We start from the raw sequence: 17,855 nt of genomic DNA on the forward strand, positions 1-17,855 counted from the left end.
TCCGCTATCTATAAGGATCCAGAATATATATACTTTATAGGGTCGGAAATGAAAAATGTAGAAATTACAAACGGAATGACAAACTTATATATACCCTTCTCACGAAGCTGAAGGGTATAATAAAACTCAAGAAATAACTTTTAGTTTTTGTTCTAAAAACAACATTCATCAACATTAATTTTTATTTTCTAAGGAAAAATGATCTTGAAAAATAATTATTAAAATTTAAGTTTAATAATATAACTTTGATTCAATCAAATATTCTTTCTTTACTCAAGTTATGTGCCGTGTAATACTTTGTTTCATTCCATTTGTTTCTCTCTGTTATTTTCTGACTTTTCACTTTGTTTTTAACAGCTGTTATTATTGTGCAGCAGTAGTATTGAAACAAATCGAGTTCAAGTAATCATATTATTATTATTAACAAATTAATTTAGAAATCGTTTGTTTACTAAGATATTTTCTCTACACACATATACACTCATCCAGTAAGTTGAACTTTAATAAGGGCGACCTACAAAATTTAAACAAAGGTTTTTTTTTTTAATTTTGTTGAAATTACATATTATGCATCTATTTTATAACGCTCTGTATTAGTCATTATTATTTAAATTGTAATTATGTTCGTTTAATTAATGAGTGGGAGAATTATTTTCAGAATTTTGGATGATTTATTTAGTGACTCAAAACAGTTCTACAAAGAATACTCTACTCTGGTTGTTTACGCATAATTTACATTTGTAAGAACAAGGAGTGCCTAGCAGTCAGTCAGTGCAATTTATTGATTCTTAATTAAAGATCCAGTTGGTAATAAGTATAATAAACTAATTACAAACATACAAATGTGTTTTATGTTGTCTATTTAATATTAATAGAATTTTCCTTAACAATTTAATTGATTTGTTATTAAGGGAAATGTAAAGGCGGACTTTTTTTACATTAATTCATAAGATATTAACTATTTTTCCAGTATGTATTTTACATTTTACTATTTAAAATACAATTAAAAGGTTATATCGAAATGAAATTTGTAGATACATATTGATACTGTCTTCAGCTCATTTAAAAAATGATACCTTAATTGACATTGTACCACCATCTAAAATCATCTTTTGTGTATTTTTGTTTTCAAAGTGCATAGGTATTTTTATTTTTCTGTACACCTTAAATTCAATTTAACAATATGTTCAGATAAGTTTTATAAACTCAAAGTAAATTGAAGGAATTTATGAATTGAAAATATCATTTAGATTAAATAATAAACTCGTAACATATTTTTTAAAGTGCGTGCTGCAATGGCTAGAAGGACTCAAGTGTCTTCCTTAGATGTACCTGATAATCCAGATGATTTAGATAGTCCGGAAGAAATAGAAGCTGGTTCTTTAACTATTAAAACTTCCGACATGGAATCCACCCAAAAAGGTATAACTAAATTAAAATAGAATTGAGTAACATGTTAATCGTTTTATTGTACATATTTAGATCTTTGGGAACGTCCAGTCAGTTATGAACGCTGGAACCTGCCCTCAGATGGCACGCCAATGTTACGCTTTGAAATTTTATCGGCTTGTATTATGCCACCGGAGGGTGAAGATCCGAAAGTAAAACGCTATGTGGTTTATGGTCTTACTTTGCGCCAGGACACAGTAGTTTCAATTGATTCCCTGCCAGCTCGTATACAGAGACGTTATACAGATTTTCGTGAATTGTACAATTCATTGAAACAAGTTTATCCCAAAGAAATGGCCAATATTGAATTTCCCAACAAAGTGTTAATGGGGAACTTCTCTTCGAATCTCATAGCCGAAAGAGGAGCTGCCTTTGAAAAACTACTAACGCACATATCGGGAAATTCCGTTTTAAGAAATACATTAGAATTTTTGAACTTTTTACAAAACGAAGAATTAACAAAAGCCTGTCAATTATTAGATGAACGTAATGATACATGCATACCAATTCTAGAGAATACTTTCATTTTGTTGAACAAAGTGTTTATGGACCGATCTAAGCCGGTGCTTTTACTATTGTGTCGTTTAGTTGCCGCCTGTACAATTACACCAGTACCCCATCAGTCGGCCGAAAAATGGGCTACACTTGCTTTGAGTCGTTACGAAACTTTGTGTGATATAGACTTGTTGCCTTTATATATACCTCTACTACATACATGTGCTCATTTGTGGTAAGTTATTGGTGGTACCAAAATTTATAATATAATTTAATTTAATTTCAATTTCCTTGTAGGTGGCAACGTGGTCGTGATCAAAAACCCATTACAGATCGTCTTACCGAAATGTCCAAGAAGGGTATTAATATCAATAATTCACCCACATTAATGCAAGCTATTCATAAATTAGATCCTCGTTCGGAAACAATATGAAACTGCATAACATAGTATTTTTTATCTTTTTTTTCGGGAAATTGCAAATGCTTTTTCTACTCAGCTACTAAAAAACGTGCATTTTCTCGTTTAGAATTTTACTAGATTTTAATATACAATATTTATATACTAATTTATACATCATGTAAGGTTTATAAAGCGATGTTTATACTAAATCGAATAATTCAATTATATACAAACAATTGTAGTTTATTTAAGTTTAAAACTTTTTTTATATTGTGCAATTTTATTAAATATTTGTTTGTAGGTGATTTTTTTTGTAATATTTAGATTTATATACATAAATATACTTATGTAGTATATACAATGGATGTTTTTTTTGGAATGTTAGGTACTAATGTTGGAAATAAAATTAACTTATTTCACAAAAAACAAAATTTTTTTTATTTTATTTATTATAGATTTCCTTTTTTATTTTTTCTGAAGAAGTAAAATACGGAATTAATTCCACTTCGATTGAAATGGAATATGTAAAAAAATATTTTTTGTTAAACAAATGAATTTTTGTGACACCCCTCTCTTTAGTTTCTCTTTAATACAATGTACGACGCGACCCTATAAAGTATACATAGGGAATCCTTATACATAAGGAACTCGAACAATTAAACCAAAATTTCCTTGTTTGCTTCGTAATAGATTAAATATAAAATTCAAACTGTTTCTTTAATCTAGTACGAAACTGTCGTAGGCGTAAAACGTTTACGCCAACCACGATAAGGTGAATGTAATTAAAAATCAAATTTCATTACAATTTTTCCAACATGTTTTTACATTAAAACAGATATTTAAAAATGTTTTCAATAAAAATCACGAAATATGTAATTATAAGAAAATAAGCTAACAAATCGACGCTATTTTGTTCAAATAAATTTTGGGTTGCTGACTACAAACATGTATTTGCGCAGCCATGTTAATAATAACACAGGGCAACAAAATCGAAAAAAATTTTGGAGGCTTTTTTAAACACTATATTTTTTTTTTCTAAAATTGTGAATTTTGTTAGATGTTTCTCCACATTTTTATAACACAAAAAGGGTTAGACCGATATTATTGAAGTAAACTTACATAGCCTTTAATCCGTTTATATATTGTATTTTAATCGGCTCAGTAGTTTCGGAGTTATATTAACAAATTGAAGCAAAAAATATATTTTTTACTTGAAGATAGCAAATTTTTGTGTTTTAAAAAAATTCATGAAAAATCTACAACAGCAGAAATTGTTCAGGTTTATCGCAAAGCTATATCGTCACCTAAAATGCAAAATAACGTAACATCACTTTTCATAAGTTTATAGGAGAAACAAAAACGATATAAAATGAAAACTACTTGAGATATTGAAACAAAATTTACAAATCTGAATTAAAATGTCTCTAGAAATATATTTTATGAAAAAAAACTGATTTTTTCAAAGCACACTTCAAGATATGTGGCTTACGTTTTTTTGAATTGTTATTTTCTGAAACAAAAAAACGTATCATCAATATAAATTTTTATGAAAAAATAAAAACTTAAATAAAAATATTTTTTTTATTTTAAATAAAAGCAGTTTATTTATAAATTTTTAATTTTATTATGTTTTTTTATTTTAATTACTAACAACTACTTTTTTAAACTAAAAAAGGTTCTTCATTAAATTTTCATTAAGACTGCAAAAATTCAATTGCAACAAATTTATTTAAAAAAAATTGAAAATAGCACTTAGGTAACCATGATGCATCAAATCTATATAGTGGTTAGTGAAGCCTTTTTTTGCTGTTGACCTGTGTAATTGATTGAACGTGCTATAGTTAAGTTCTGCTAATGACACGTAAAAATACTTGTAGTTTACAATTTGTTCCAAATACATTTATTTTAGAAAAATTTTAAGTATATAAAAATATACTAATATGTTCATGGAATTTTCTGCATGATTATCATGAAACCAAAGGCTCGAAATAATTAATTCTTAATTAAATTTTCAAAATCAAACTAAATAACCTTTGTATTAAAGCATTCAGCAGGAATTAATTCGTTGTCGTAATTCCTTAATAATCCAAAAGTATGGAATTCAATCCTTTAAGAATTCAAACTTTATAGAATTACAATAATTCCTTATTGAATAATTCAAGTTATCTTTAATCCAAATCCATTATAAAATAGTTTAATGATTCAATTATTCTCCAATTCAAATCTATTACAAAAAGGCTTAAGTCAGCTTTTTTTCAATAAATTTTGTAAATGATTATTAACAAATTGAATGAAAAAATATTTTAATTCAATTTGGATTCAATTAAGAAAAAATTTATAATTTACTGGCTGAATGAATTCTGTTATAAATTAATTCAACGATGAATGAATTCTATTTAAATAAAAGCCTTTGAAAGAAGCTAAAGAATTAGGCAATGGATTTATGGAATGAATGGCTGACATTATTAAATTCCAAATTAATCAATAATATCTAAAATATGTATGATATTTCATATTTATTTTTAGTTGGCCTGTTTGTAAATATTGCATTATGTAAGCATACAATTTAAAACCTTTTTTTCATATCGCTATAAATGTAAGCAAGCGGTAGCATCATCTTTGTTTGTGCTGACTCATTTTGTATCTTCATCCTGTCAAAAAACAATTGACCTTAAAAATCAAAATAAAATAAAATCCCAATACAAACACGATAACAAAAAATTAAGTGGCAAACAATTATGAAACACTTTGCTAAGGACTGTGATCACTGATTTGTAATATGTATGTAGTTATTTAGACTAAAAATAAAAATAAAAAATAACAATTAAGCAAGGATAGTGGAACGAACCCGACCGTCTAATGTCTTATGTCAGTCATAAAGTTTGTTTTTGGCTTTAGAATTCAGAAAGTTAAAGTAATATTCATTTATGAAACATAAAGTCAATTAATAAATAACGTGATTGATATTAAAATGAACTGATAATTTTTCATTTAATACTTATAATATGTATGTATATAATACTTAGAGCCTTTCTAAATTGAGGTAACTATGTGTATGTTACAAATATAATAACAAATTAATTATACCATATTTTGTGGTAGGTATTAAAGCAGTACGTAGTTTATCAGCTTCACTCTTAGCTTTTTTCTGAGACTAAAACGTCACCAAAAAAAAAAACAAACAAACAAAATTGACACCTCTGTATTCTCTAAAATCAATTTATAATTCAAAACAAATTAGCGAGCGTTGATTTTTAACGATTTCGAGCGAAATAAAAAACAAAATAAATACGATTTAGCCCTTAGTTAAATTTTCAACGAGTATATAAACTTGTCCATCATCTCTAGTGAGACATCACTTTTAATTGTTACTTCATTCAACACAGACAAGTCTGAATTCTAAATTATTTAAACAACATGAAATTTATTTTGGTTTTGTTCAGCATCTTTGCTTTGATTTTTGCTTCAGTACAAGCTGTTGATAAGTCAGGTAAGTACAAATAAATATTATTAATAAATAATACTTATTAAAGTGAAATTTTAAATTAAAAAAAATGTATTTTAATCATTGTATTTCTTTATTATTGTAAATAAAGCCTGTTCTCAGCCCAAAGAAATCGGACCTTGCCGTAAATCAGATTTGCAATTCTTCTACAATGCCGACTCCAAAGCCTGTGAACAATTCTTCTATGGTGGCTGCCACGGCAACGACAACCGTTTCAATACCAAAGAAGAGTGTGAGAAATTGTGCCTTTAAACAATTTCTGTTTTGTGATTTAAGCAGAGTTTATTTTTAAGTTTTTTGCTGTTATAAATACATACATTTAATTTTTTGTTTTATTTTAATTATCATTTCAAAAAAAATACATACATTTATACCTAACATTACGTAACTGATAATTTTGTTTTTATTTCTTATTTGTTTTAAAATATATACATAAATATTTTGATTTCATTATACATTGTCTACAGCTGGTGAGGGTTTACCACAAACAAAACAACAGTTTTAAAACTGGTTTCAGAATATTAATTAAGGAGTGAACAAAATTACAAAACAAGAAGTAAAGTTGGGGTAATTAATGCAAAAATCCATAAAAGTAAAAGTGTATTTTCTTTAATTTAGGTGAATATTTTTTATTCAATTATTCATATAAGGACTTATTTTACAAAAGCTAACAAAAATAAAATAAAATTAAACTTTTACATTAATACAAAATTTGTTTGAAAATTATTGTATTTCGTGATTTTCCAGAATAATAGTATACGGATCTATTTAGCAAAACAATTGTTCTCAACTAAAATTAAAGTTTATTTTGTTTGAGGAGATCATTTCTCAAAATGTTTGTTTTTGCTTCAATTTATTTATTGATAATCTGTTTGTCTTGGTAGTCATGATAGTTTTTTATGATCTGTTTCATATTTCTCGCAAAGGAGAGATATGAAATATTGTTATTATGTGAAAGCTCTTTAAGAGGCACATTCAACACTGTATCGGAAATTTTCGAGTAAATTCAAAAATATTTTGCAATTTTTGACAAAAATTTAAAATATGAAATTATTTGTTTAGTTTAAATTAATATACCATTACCTTATATAAATTCACCAAACCATTTTTTTAAGTCCATCTAATTCAAATTTTATTTGACAAAATTAAATCTCTTTTTGCTAGAAAATAGCATTGCATAATCAAAATTTCACAATTTTTGTAACTGCATCTCCAATTATAGTATTTTTGTTGAAACATCATTGGATCTATTCTTTAAAATAGCTAACAACTTAATCTCATTCAATGAAAACAGTTTTGCAATTGGTAGTTTGGTTTTCAAGAGCGATCAAATGTCCGCTTATATTTTTGTTTCAAAATATTGTTAAATAAAATTTGTTTTAGCACTTAGGAAACCATACTTCAAATCTTATATAAACATTGAAATTTGGTATTGTCAGAATAAAGACCGCTGAAGCCTGTTTTCTATCCCAAATTTTTGCAATAAAAAGTAATTTGTTTAATTTAGAAGTTAGAGAACCAAATTTGAATTTAGAACCACAGCGCGTTATCATTTAAATGTTGTAATAGAACGACATTGTCAACCTTGAATCATTCATTGTATTTTATAAAAAGGATGAAACAACTTTGTGAAAGTCTAATATTTCCATTTATGTAAAACTTAGAGCGTCATATTCAATAATATGTACCTTGAATCCACAAACGCACCAAAATTAGACGATTTTAAATGAGAGGAATATTTCATAATTCTGTGAATAAAATAATTTATTAATTATTCTAAAACTGAATATGTATATGTACTCGCGTTGTGAAATTATTTGCTCTATCCTGAATCTACTGAGGTCATAATTTGACTAACTCTTCGATGGCAATATTTTACACTTTCAGGTACTTTGCGAAATTTGTACAAAAGTTCCTTCCTAGCACATTGTTTTTAAATAAAAGTCATTGAAATTGAAGGCTTTAAAATATATTATTTTATTAATACATACTATGTACTAATTAAAACTACCTTAACGTTAAACTACTACCACCACAATGTTTCACCTGTAACATTATTCAAAGGTAAATGTTACATCTATCTATTAACAAACTATAAATCAAAATTAGTTGTACTAACATTGTATTTTAAGCAAATATTAAAAACTTTGAATAGTTGGGGATTTTTCTACTTAACTATTAATTACTACAAAACAAAAAATAAACAAAAAATATAAATCAAATACATATTATTAGTTTTTATATTTCAGTTCTCAGTAAATTATACTTGTATTGTATTAAAATTGATTAAATCAACAAAATGTTTGTCTATGCATAAGTACATATAGTATAAATAAACAATACACTGTACACACAATTGAATTTACTGTATTTTGTTGATATATTAACTATTTTTGTTGTCTAACAAATTGTTTACTAAATAAGCAAATAAAATTATTTATTTTAAATACGCATATACATACATACATTAATAATAAATAAACTATAGATATGTCTACCGATTTTAGACACGTGTTTGTTTGAAGAAGATATGGCCTCAATTTCTTAAAGGATACGAGTATAATTTAAAAAAAAAAAATATAACTAAATCTCATTGTATATTTTTTTAACATATTATTTTTAAAACAAGCTGTATTTTTCGAAAAATAAATGTAAACAATTTAATCCCGCCTAAAAGTATGCTATACTTTATGTATAATATTTTAAAAGTAACGGTTGTTACAAATTACATGTACACATTGTTGGGGTTAAAAAACATTACCTTTTATCAAAGCAAATTTTAGGTGATTTGAAATTAAAAATCCATTTTTTATTCTTGACCTTAAATTTTTAATAGCTTTCAATTAAATAATACATTATATAAAATATAAATTTAATCGTTTGAGAGTATAGAGGGTCAACTGTGTCTTATCTCTTATGCCAGAGCGTATGAAAGCAAACAAATCATAGGATTATGCATACAATTGTAAAAACATTCTTAACTTTATCACTTTTCAAATGGATTGAAAAAAACAATTGTTTTCTTAAAAATTGTATATTAGAAGTGTGTTAAGGTTGTTCAGAAATTACTGTATATATGTATATATTAGACCAGCCCTTCAAATAAATGTATCTCATATTTTGTTCTTCAATATGTTATTGATCTAAAAATGTGCGGCCAATCAAATATCGTATTGGATAGTATTGTAACTTGTAAAGATGTGTAAAATACTAACTAGTTTGTTTTTAACACAATTTTGAGACTAAACAATTTTTAAACGTTTGAAATATATGTTAATTGCATTAAATTCTCTTTTCGCATTCGATATCGAGTAAAATTAATTATTTTTCGATAACATAGTTCATTCGATAAAGAAAGCCGTAATTCGGCACCAGATCGCACCATCATCAAAATTACCATTTTTTACAACAAAAAAATATTCTTATAGAGTATACTATAAGATTCGTCATAGGCAATATTCTGAGAAAACTTCCAGTAAGTGGAATAGATATTTGTTTGGAATTGTGTACTTGTTTTTTTCAAAACGTTGTAAAATTAAAATCTGAAAAGCAGAATTATTAAATCTTTTGGAAATTAATAAAATCATGTGAAGAAGCTTAAACAAAATCGATCGTAATAATCATTTGAGTATTGTTTTTTGAATTCCAATACGAGTCGTTTTGTTAAATTGGCTGACAACCCCGCTTTTCATACGACAATTGAATCTTCGCTCCGGATCGATCCGAGCCTTACGAAGCCTTACATCACACACGTGCCAGAGTGAGACGCAAAATTGTCTAAGGCAAAAAAACTAAAAACGTCATTGCACTTAAAAAATAATTGCAATGACGCGCGAGTTGTTAATCAACCCAGACTTACTTTACGACTGCCAAAGATTGTCAAATCAGTAACAGCTGTTTCAACCAGGGAGCAAATTCGTGCACTCTTAATCGAAATAAAAACTCGTTCGTTATCGAGCACAACCATTATAATTTTCTATACATTTTATTCGACATCGAATAAGATAATCCCAAAAATAGAAAAACTCGCACGTTCGAATAAGTATTCGATCGTGTTCGACTGTGGTAATTAGCCCCCAGAATAACTCCGGGCAATAACTTTCGACTACAGCTGAGCTGTTACAACAACAACAGCCCCGGTAGCACTCATACTTGTTTATTGCTTATTTTAACAGTCCGATGGAATATTCGATTTCGGATTATGCCAAAAATTCGCCTAAATCCAGTAATTAAGCAGAATTTGGCCGAATGCCGAAATTTGGAATTTTAAACGTTTTGAAAAAAAAATGAAAAACTAAATTAATGGAGTCCACAATATAAGCGGATGATACAGGGCATCTAAAACTGTTCTGAAACCTGTTCAAACCTAAATATTTTTTTTGGGGAAATTAATAGTACATTTAAAAAGATTCGGTTTATTTTGGATTAGGTCGAATATTCGGTTCAGCTTCGGCCTAAAAAAAATCGATTTCGGACTCTACTAATTTGTTTTTGGTTCAAAGTTTGTATGAATTACGCGAAATTATTTTTTTTTGATTTTATTATACTAATTGCTAATAGTTCACCCCTAGACCTTGACTTCATTAACATTGTTGCACACTTGTTAAATCATATTTTAAGATATGTATAAACTTTAATAATAAAGATCTTAAGATTTAACAAATTGTATTTTTTATCTTAAACTATTTAACCTTAAATTATTTATTGTGTATAAAATGAACTAGAGTTCATTGAACTCGAATTCATACCCAATAAAGAGGAAGTGTCTCGTTGAGTGGCCACAGCTGTGCGTTGGTAACGAGCAATATGATCCAATGAATGTGGTAAAATCGGACGAACACTGTGCATTTCCAATAATGTTAAATTATCCAATTTTGCATAAGTACCTTCGCCCTTAATAAATGCATCGATAGAAGTGCGTAATTTGGATTCGCGTATATCGAATATATCCTTGATAACCGTACGTATTTCCTCACATCTAGGCACATCATCGGGAGCAGTGCTCATAATTAATTGAGCTTCAATCATGTAATGCTCACTGGGCAATTTGGTGAAGAACCTATAAAAAATATACATGTAATATAAACTTGATTTTGTTTTGGTTAATTATATTATACTTTGATCTTTTCTCTTCTTCCTTTATTTCTTCCAATAGATCCATATCCATCCATTCAGGAGGCACAATACGACATTTCTGCTGTTTTCTTAAATGTATGCCCAGCCAGAGTGGTACGTGCACAGGCATACCGGCACGAAAAGGTCCCACACTTCCCGATATCAAATGCAAAGGCTCAAATGAAAAATTTGGTATGACACCAATTGTTGATTTTTCACCTATAAATTCTATAACACAAGGTTCCATTATTTTGTTAAAGTAACACAGCAAAAACCCAAAATCAAGTGTTTATAGTATTTTTTTTTCTTTAGAAGCCGCCAAAAAATGTAAATAAACAATTTTTTTAGACAGCTGTAGTGAAAAGTCTCCAATTTAACAGCTGTGCACCAAAAAATACCAAAAAACACAACCCTGCTAAAAACATATGGTGATTTTTTTGTTGGACTTTAAAGCAGTGATACCAGTTGTATCGAATTTTCCCCATTTATTAGGAATTAATTCAATGCTTAAATCCTTAATAATATATTATATTATAAAATATACGCCGTTGTTAAACATACATATTATATTTAAATGCTTGAATGTTGTCCATATTTTGTACATTTTATCACAATTTATAAAGATAATTATTACTGTTAAATTTAGTTTTGTTAGGGGTTGGAAACAAATATTGTGTGGGATTCTTAAACATTCTGTCTGGCATTATTGCATTAAAGTGCAGTTAGATTTTTTGAGGTGACGCTAAAACAGTGAAATTTTGTGAAAAAATTAAAAATTGATAAAAAAAACATTAAAAAGTGTTTTAAAGTGTTAATAATATGAGTGCTAGTGAATATGATGTGGCGAAGGACTCCAGGGCATATGAAGACAATGGAAATTTCAAAGAAAACAAAATAAATTTCAGCAAAGAGGTGAAACAAGTGATTGACAAGGTAAGTCCCACAATACAAACAGCTGCATTGCGTATTTATCTAAAAATTAATTTCAATCTGCAAGGTTTTAAAATCAGACGATCCCATGGATGCCCCCGACTTTAATTCTGTGGACTATATCAACCAGCTTTTTCCCAACGAACAGTCTTTGGCCACCATCGATGAGACCATACAACGTATGCAGTGCGAAGTATCGCTGATTGACGACAATATACGTTCAGTTGTCAGGGGACAAACAAATACCGGCCAGGATGGTCAGATGGCCTTGTTTGAAGCACAGAAAGTCATTACCACTTTATATGATCACATCATTGATGTGAAAACCCGTGCTGAAAAGACGGAAGAAATGGTGAAGGAAATCACCCGAGACATCAAACAGCTGGATTGTGCGAAACGCAATTTGACTTCAGCCATTACCACTCTAAATCATTTGCACATGCTGGTGGGCGGCATTGAAAGTTTGGAGAAGCTGATTGAAAAACGTTTGTATGGCGAAATTTTGAATCCTCTGCAGGCCATAACAGAAGTCAATCAACATTTTCAACAATATTCGGACATAGAGGAAATTAAGAATCTCTCGCAGAGTGTAGATCGCATACAAGTGACTTTGGCCCAACAGATAACGGAAGACTTTAAAGAGGCCTTCTCCGGTAAATCCTCCGGCAGCAATGCCCATCCCCGTTTGGGCTTGAATCAGTTATCAGATGCCTGTAAAGTTGTTTCTGTGCTGGATCCCAAAGTAAGGAAGGAACTTTTGAAGTGGTTTATAGCTCAGCAGTTGGAAGAGTATCTGCATTTGTTTCATGAAAATCAAGATATTGCCTGGCTGGATAAAATTGATAAACGTTATGCTTGGCTTAAGCGGCATCTTCTTGATTTCGAGGATAAATTTGGCAATGTATTTCCGCTGGATTGGGAAGTTTCTGAGAGAATTACTGTGGAATTTTGTCGTCTGACCAGAGAGCAATTATCTCAAATCATGGTCAAACGAGCACATGAAATTGATGTGCGTCTACTGCTGTTTGCCATCAACAAAACCCAGGCTTTCGAACAATTGTTATCAAAAAGATTTACTGGTTCCACATTGGGTCTAACTAATGCAAATACTGATAAACTTACTACAGCAACTGAAACTTCAGCTGATCCTCTGGCTGGAACACAATTGGCTGTTGTATTTCACGATCAAATCGGTTCATGTTTTAAAAATCACTTGGACATTTATATCAAAAGTATTGATCGCAATCTATCGGAACTCATTGAAAAGTTTATTGAACAGACTAAGGAGCCTTTTAAAGTGGGAGAAGCAAAGACTACAGTGTATCCTAGGTATGAGAGAAGTGTGTGTTTTTTTTTTTTTAAAGCAAATGATATTAATACAAAGCATGTTGGTGCTTGCAACAACTGCAAACTTCTTTATTTATTACCAGTTCTGCTGATTTATTTGTTTTCTATAAGAAATGTATGGTTCAATGTAATCAATTGAGCAATGAACAGCCCATGTATGAATTGGCTATGGTGTTTAAAAAATATTTACGTGAATATGCCAGCAAGGTATTGGAGTTTAGTATCCCGAAATTGCTGCCTTCAACAACATCGATTGGTAAGTGACTAATTGTTTTACTTTAGATTAAACATATTATTTGATTGTTGCTTTATTTTTTCAAAAATTGCTTTTTAATTAATACATTATCGCATGTCCTTTAACACTGTCACAAATTATGTAAATGTTTCCATTGTCATACTTTAATTTTTATTTACACGTAAATTTGGCACATACGATTTTTAGCAGTATTTTAGATGGCGCTTTGTATATACATACATATATTTTAAGGTTTTTTGTACACATTATTGTTATTAAAAATTTGTTCTATCTTGAAGTTTTGTCTAAGCTTGTCATTCCCTTTTGTAATTTTTACATTTCATTTGCGACTCATCAAGTATAAATAGTCTGTATTCCCGCTATCTGTTGAAATCTATTTTCCGAATCCCCGAAATAACTTATAAACATGATTGATGCATCAATATATAGGGTATAGTCATGGTTTGGTTGATGTTAATCCACAATTGGACGACTACTTCGATTTTTTAACAATTTTCTTTTTCACCAAAATGTTCTTTTCATCAACCAATTCTTTTTCTATAAAAAACATGTTTTAACAAATTTTTTTTTTCAATATTTTTCTTTGTTGAAGTGTATATAAGATTTGGCCCAGCCGAATGTAGCACTCTTACTTTAAATTTGTTTATACTAAAGTTTCTTATCTAAACAACTGAATATTATTAAAACTATGATTTTACAATATTTCTTTAACATAAATCGGTATAAATTGTAGAAGTTATAAAATAGTTTTGTCCATCTTTTTTATTTATTAACTTCATTTCACGTTCTTAAATTTTGTGTTTTATTCACCTGCACACATTAAACAACAACAAATTACAAAAAACATCTTCACTAACATAAAAAAACAAACATAGCATGTATGTATAAGTGTTACAATAATAAAAGAAATAAAATTTGAAAAATAATAAATCCACCAGGAAAAAGTATGTCCTTATTGACACGGGACATGCAGAATCTCTCTACGGCCGCTGGTCAAGTTATACACAATTTTCTCAAGGAAGGCGATGTTCAACGTTTCTCCAGAGATGATCTTATACGCATCTGTTGCGTATTAACAACTGCAGAATATTGTCTGGAGACAGTACAACAATTGGAAGATAAACTGAAGGAGAAAGTAGCCATAGCTTATGTAAATAAAGTTGATATGTCGGAGGAAAAAGATGTATTTCATCGGTAAGCCAAATTCAATTTAATTTAATCCATTTATTTTATCTGTCTTTGGGCAAATATATATATTTTTTTTAGCATTATCTCAAATTGTATCCAACTGTTGGTTCAGGATCTGGAAGCTGGTTGCGAACCTTCTCTACAAACTATGTCTAAAGTCCAATGGCAAACTATTAACAATGTGGGTGATCAAAGTGCTTTCATCTCTAGTATTTGTGCCAACTTCAAACAAACTGTTCCCATATTACGTGATAATTTATCTAGTTCTCGCAAATATTTCACTCAATTCTGCCATAAATTTGTTAATGTTTTTATTCCTAAATTCATCAATGTTCTATACAAATGCAAACTAACTCTATCGGATGGTTCTAACAATGTTTTGGGTTGCGAACAATTACTACTAGACACTCATAGTCTAAAAACTGCTCTAGTAGATTTGCCTTCCATAGGGTCGAGTGTCAATCGCAAAGCTCCCACTTCGTACACCAAAGTGGTTGTTAAAGACATGAGTCGTGCCGAAATGATTATAAAAGTGGTAATGACGCCCGTCCAACCACCAGCGCATTTTACCCAACAGGTTTTAAAACTATTGCCAGATGTCACAATTGCAGAGTACCAAAAGATATTGGATATGAAAGCGGTTAAACGTGTGGATCAGCTACAACTAATAGATCTTTTCAAACGCACTGCTTCCACAGCTGCTTTTGCAGGCTTAACAGAATCATCGGATACTAGCTCAAATGCCGATGTTAATTCCACAAATTCTACCGAAACTACGATCACGGACAATTTGATGGTTGATGCTACTAGTGCCGAAAGTTCATCTGCTGCACAAAATGCTGCCAGCAACACTAATTCCACAGCATCGACTTCAACTCCCAAGAGGGCTTTTATATTTAGTGTTGGCAGTTTCTCAGGCGGCAGTAACAGTGCAGATAAAAATGGTGACGGTTCTTCACAGACGGGCAGTGATCGTGGTCGTATACGTAAATTGGAGAGTCTTTTGAAAAAGCGATTGCCTTAAATATACATTTATATATTGTAGTATTATTTTACTATTTATTCGAGTTTAAATTTGTAGATGCGTTATTATTTTGTTCACAACATTCCATTATTTTTAATACAAGTTGCAAGCAACTGTTGTTTTATATTTTTTCCCTTTTCTTTTAAATTATGTGCAATGCAAATTAAATGGTTTAATAAAAAATAATATTTTTATTAATTTAAAAATACTACATTTGTTTTCTTATAAATTATTTATTGTTTCTTAAGGGTCAGATTTAGAAACGCAATTGAAAGACAATAAATACACAAGTCGCAAAACTCTACATACGATTTAATTTCGTCACTTTTTTGTTCTAAAGCCATCGAAATCATAAATCGTTACTAATAGTTACTAGAAGAAAAAGGACAATAATCAATGATCACTCATATTTCCCACCAAATATCGATTTTTATAAGGAAAATCTAAAATCACTCATGAATCGTTATAAAGTGGCCCTAGAAGAAAAAGGGCAATAATCTGTGATCACTCATATTTCCCACCAAATATCGATTTTTAAAAGGAAAATCTAAAATCACTCATAAATCATTGATAAGAGGCCCTAGAAGAAAAAGGGCAATAATCTGTGATCACTCATATTTCCTACCAAATATCGATTTTTAGAAGGAAAATCTAAAATCACTCATAAATCATTAATAAGAGGTCCTAGAAGAAAAAGGGCAATAATCTGTGATCACTCATATTTCCCACCAAATATCGATTTTTATAAGGAAAATCTAAAATCACTCATAAATCATTAATAAGAAGCCCTAGAAGAAAAAGGGCAATAATCTGTGATCACTCATATTTCCCACCAAATATCGATTTTTAGAAGGAAAATCTAAAATCACTGATAAATCATAAATAAGAGGTCCTAGAAGAAAAAGGGCAATAATCTGTGATCACTCATAATTCCCACCAAATATCGATTTTTATAAGGAAAATCTAAAATCACTCATATATCGTTATTAAGAAGTCCTAGAAGAAAAAGGGCAATAATCTGTGATCACTCATATTTCCCACCAAATATCGATTTTTATAAGGAAAATCTAAAATCACTCATATATCGTTATTAAGAGGCCCTAGAAGAAAAAGGGCAATAATCTGTGATCACTCATATTTCCCACCAAATATCGATTTTTAGAAGGAAAATCTAAAATCACTCATATAGCGTTATTAAGAGGCCCTAGAAGAAAAAGGGCAATAATCTGTGATCACTCATATTTCCCACCAAATATCGATTTTTAGAAGGAAAATCTAAAATCACTCATATAGCGTTATTAAGAGGTCCTAGGAGAAAAAGGGCAATAATCTGTGATCACTCATATTTCCCACCAAATATCGATTTTTATAAGGAAAATCTAAAATCACTCATATATCGTTATTAAGAGGTCCTAGAAGAAAAAGGGCAATAATCTGTGATCACTCATATTTCCCACCAAATATCGATTTTTATATGGAAAATCTAAAATCACTCATAAATCATTAATTAGAGGTCCTAGAAGAAAAAGGGCAATAATCTGTGATCACTCATATTTCCCACCAAATATCGATTTTTATAAGGAAAATCTAAAATCACTCATATATCGTTATTAAGAGGTCCTAGGAGAAAAAGGGCAATAATCTGTGATCACTCATATTTCCCACCAAATATCGATTTTTATATGGAAAATCTAAAATCACTCATAAATCATTAATTAGAGGTCCTAGAAGAAAAAGGGCAATAATCTGTGATCATTCATATTTCCCACCGAATATCGATTTTTAGAAGCAAAATCTAAAAGGGCAATAATCTGTGATCACTCATATTTCCCACCAAATATCGATTTTTATATGGAAAATCTAAAATCACTGATAAATCATTAATAAGAGGTCCTAGAAGAAAAAGGGCAATAATCTGTGATCACTCATATTTCCCACCAAATATCGATTTTTAGAAGCAAAATCTAAAATCACTCATATAGCGTTATTAAGAGGCCCTAGAAGAAAAAGGGCAATAATCTGTGATCACTCATATTTCCCACCAGATATCGATTTTTATAAGGAAAATCTAAAATCACTCATATATCGTTATTAAGAGGTCCTAGAAGAAAAAGGGCAATAATCTGTGATCACTCATATTTCCCAC

The 17,855-nt window shown here is 29.5% G+C and overlaps 4 protein-coding genes across 8 annotated transcripts; 3 read left to right on the forward strand and 1 right to left on the reverse strand.

Moving 5' to 3' along the window:
- The first annotated feature begins 338 nt into the window (after positions 1 to 338).
- Positions 339 to 2,775, forward strand: Snx21 (Sorting nexin 21). 5 transcript variants are annotated; one of them, XM_065500804.1, is made up of 4 exons: positions 339 to 488; positions 1,285 to 1,422; positions 1,483 to 2,179; positions 2,242 to 2,775. In XM_065500804.1, coding segments are annotated over exons 1-4 (972 nt in total). In that variant the 5' UTR covers positions 339 to 487; the 3' UTR covers positions 2,378 to 2,775. The 5 variants fall into 5 exon arrangements, with proteins under 5 accessions (XP_065356876.1, XP_065356877.1, XP_065356880.1 ...); XM_065500805.1 differs by having other exon boundaries at positions 384 to 402; XM_065500808.1 differs by lacking the exon at positions 339 to 488 and adding an exon at positions 710 to 807.
- Positions 2,776 to 5,674: 2,899 nt separating this feature from the next.
- On the forward strand, positions 5,675 to 6,237 carry LOC135952081 (protease inhibitor). Its single transcript, XM_065501877.1, has 2 exons — positions 5,675 to 5,834; positions 5,941 to 6,237. Exons 1-2 carry the CDS (start codon positions 5,762 to 5,764, stop codon positions 6,099 to 6,101), a joined length of 234 nt encoding a protein of 77 aa, XP_065357949.1. The 5' UTR covers positions 5,675 to 5,761; the 3' UTR covers positions 6,102 to 6,237.
- Positions 6,238 to 10,432: 4,195 nt separating this feature from the next.
- Positions 10,433 to 11,239, reverse strand: Psf2 (DNA replication complex GINS protein PSF2-like protein). The gene is made up of 2 exons (XM_065500678.1): positions 10,967 to 11,239; positions 10,433 to 10,908 (listed from the first exon to the last, which is right to left on the reverse strand). The coding sequence occupies exons 1-2, from the start codon at positions 11,209 to 11,211 to the stop codon at positions 10,551 to 10,553; spliced, it is 603 nt and encodes a 200-aa protein (XP_065356750.1). The 5' UTR covers positions 11,212 to 11,239; the 3' UTR covers positions 10,433 to 10,550.
- A 459-nt stretch (positions 11,240 to 11,698) lies between these two features.
- Vps53 (vacuolar protein sorting 53) lies at positions 11,699 to 15,917 on the forward strand. The gene is made up of 5 exons (XM_065499803.1): positions 11,699 to 11,897; positions 11,962 to 13,223; positions 13,325 to 13,497; positions 14,436 to 14,691; positions 14,764 to 15,917. Exons 1-5 carry the CDS (start codon positions 11,784 to 11,786, stop codon positions 15,707 to 15,709), a joined length of 2,751 nt encoding a protein of 916 aa, XP_065355875.1. The 5' UTR covers positions 11,699 to 11,783; the 3' UTR covers positions 15,710 to 15,917.
- The last annotated feature ends 1,938 nt before the right edge of the window (positions 15,918 to 17,855 follow it).

Source organism: Calliphora vicina, chromosome 2 (assembly GCF_958450345.1).
Source record: "Calliphora vicina chromosome 2, idCalVici1.1, whole genome shotgun sequence".
In the NCBI taxonomy this organism is placed as follows: domain Eukaryota; kingdom Metazoa; phylum Arthropoda; class Insecta; order Diptera; family Calliphoridae; genus Calliphora; species Calliphora vicina.

Coding starts and splice junctions, on each gene's coding strand:
- Psf2 (XM_065500678.1), bottom strand. CDS start 11,211: ATGGAACCTTGTGTTATAGAATTTATAGGTGAAAAATCAACAATTGGT. Junction 10,909..10,966: donor GAAGAAGAGAAAAGATCAAA/GTATAATATAAT, acceptor TATTTTTTATAG/GTTCTTCACCAAATTGCCCA.
- Snx21 (XM_065500804.1), top strand. Junction 1,423..1,482: donor CATGGAATCCACCCAAAAAG/GTATAACTAAAT, acceptor GTACATATTTAG/ATCTTTGGGAACGTCCAGTC. Junction 2,180..2,241: donor CATACATGTGCTCATTTGTG/GTAAGTTATTGG, acceptor ATTTCCTTGTAG/GTGGCAACGTGGTCGTGATC.
- LOC135952081 (XM_065501877.1), top strand. CDS start 5,762: ATGAAATTTATTTTGGTTTTGTTCAGCATCTTTGCTTTGATTTTTGCT. Junction 5,835..5,940: donor ACAAGCTGTTGATAAGTCAG/GTAAGTACAAAT, acceptor TTGTAAATAAAG/CCTGTTCTCAGCCCAAAGAA.
- Vps53 (XM_065499803.1), top strand. CDS start 11,784: ATGAGTGCTAGTGAATATGATGTGGCGAAGGACTCCAGGGCATATGAA. Junction 13,224..13,324: donor AAGACTACAGTGTATCCTAG/GTATGAGAGAAG, acceptor ATTTATTACCAG/TTCTGCTGATTTATTTGTTT. Junction 13,498..14,435: donor GCCTTCAACAACATCGATTG/GTAAGTGACTAA, acceptor TAAATCCACCAG/GAAAAAGTATGTCCTTATTG.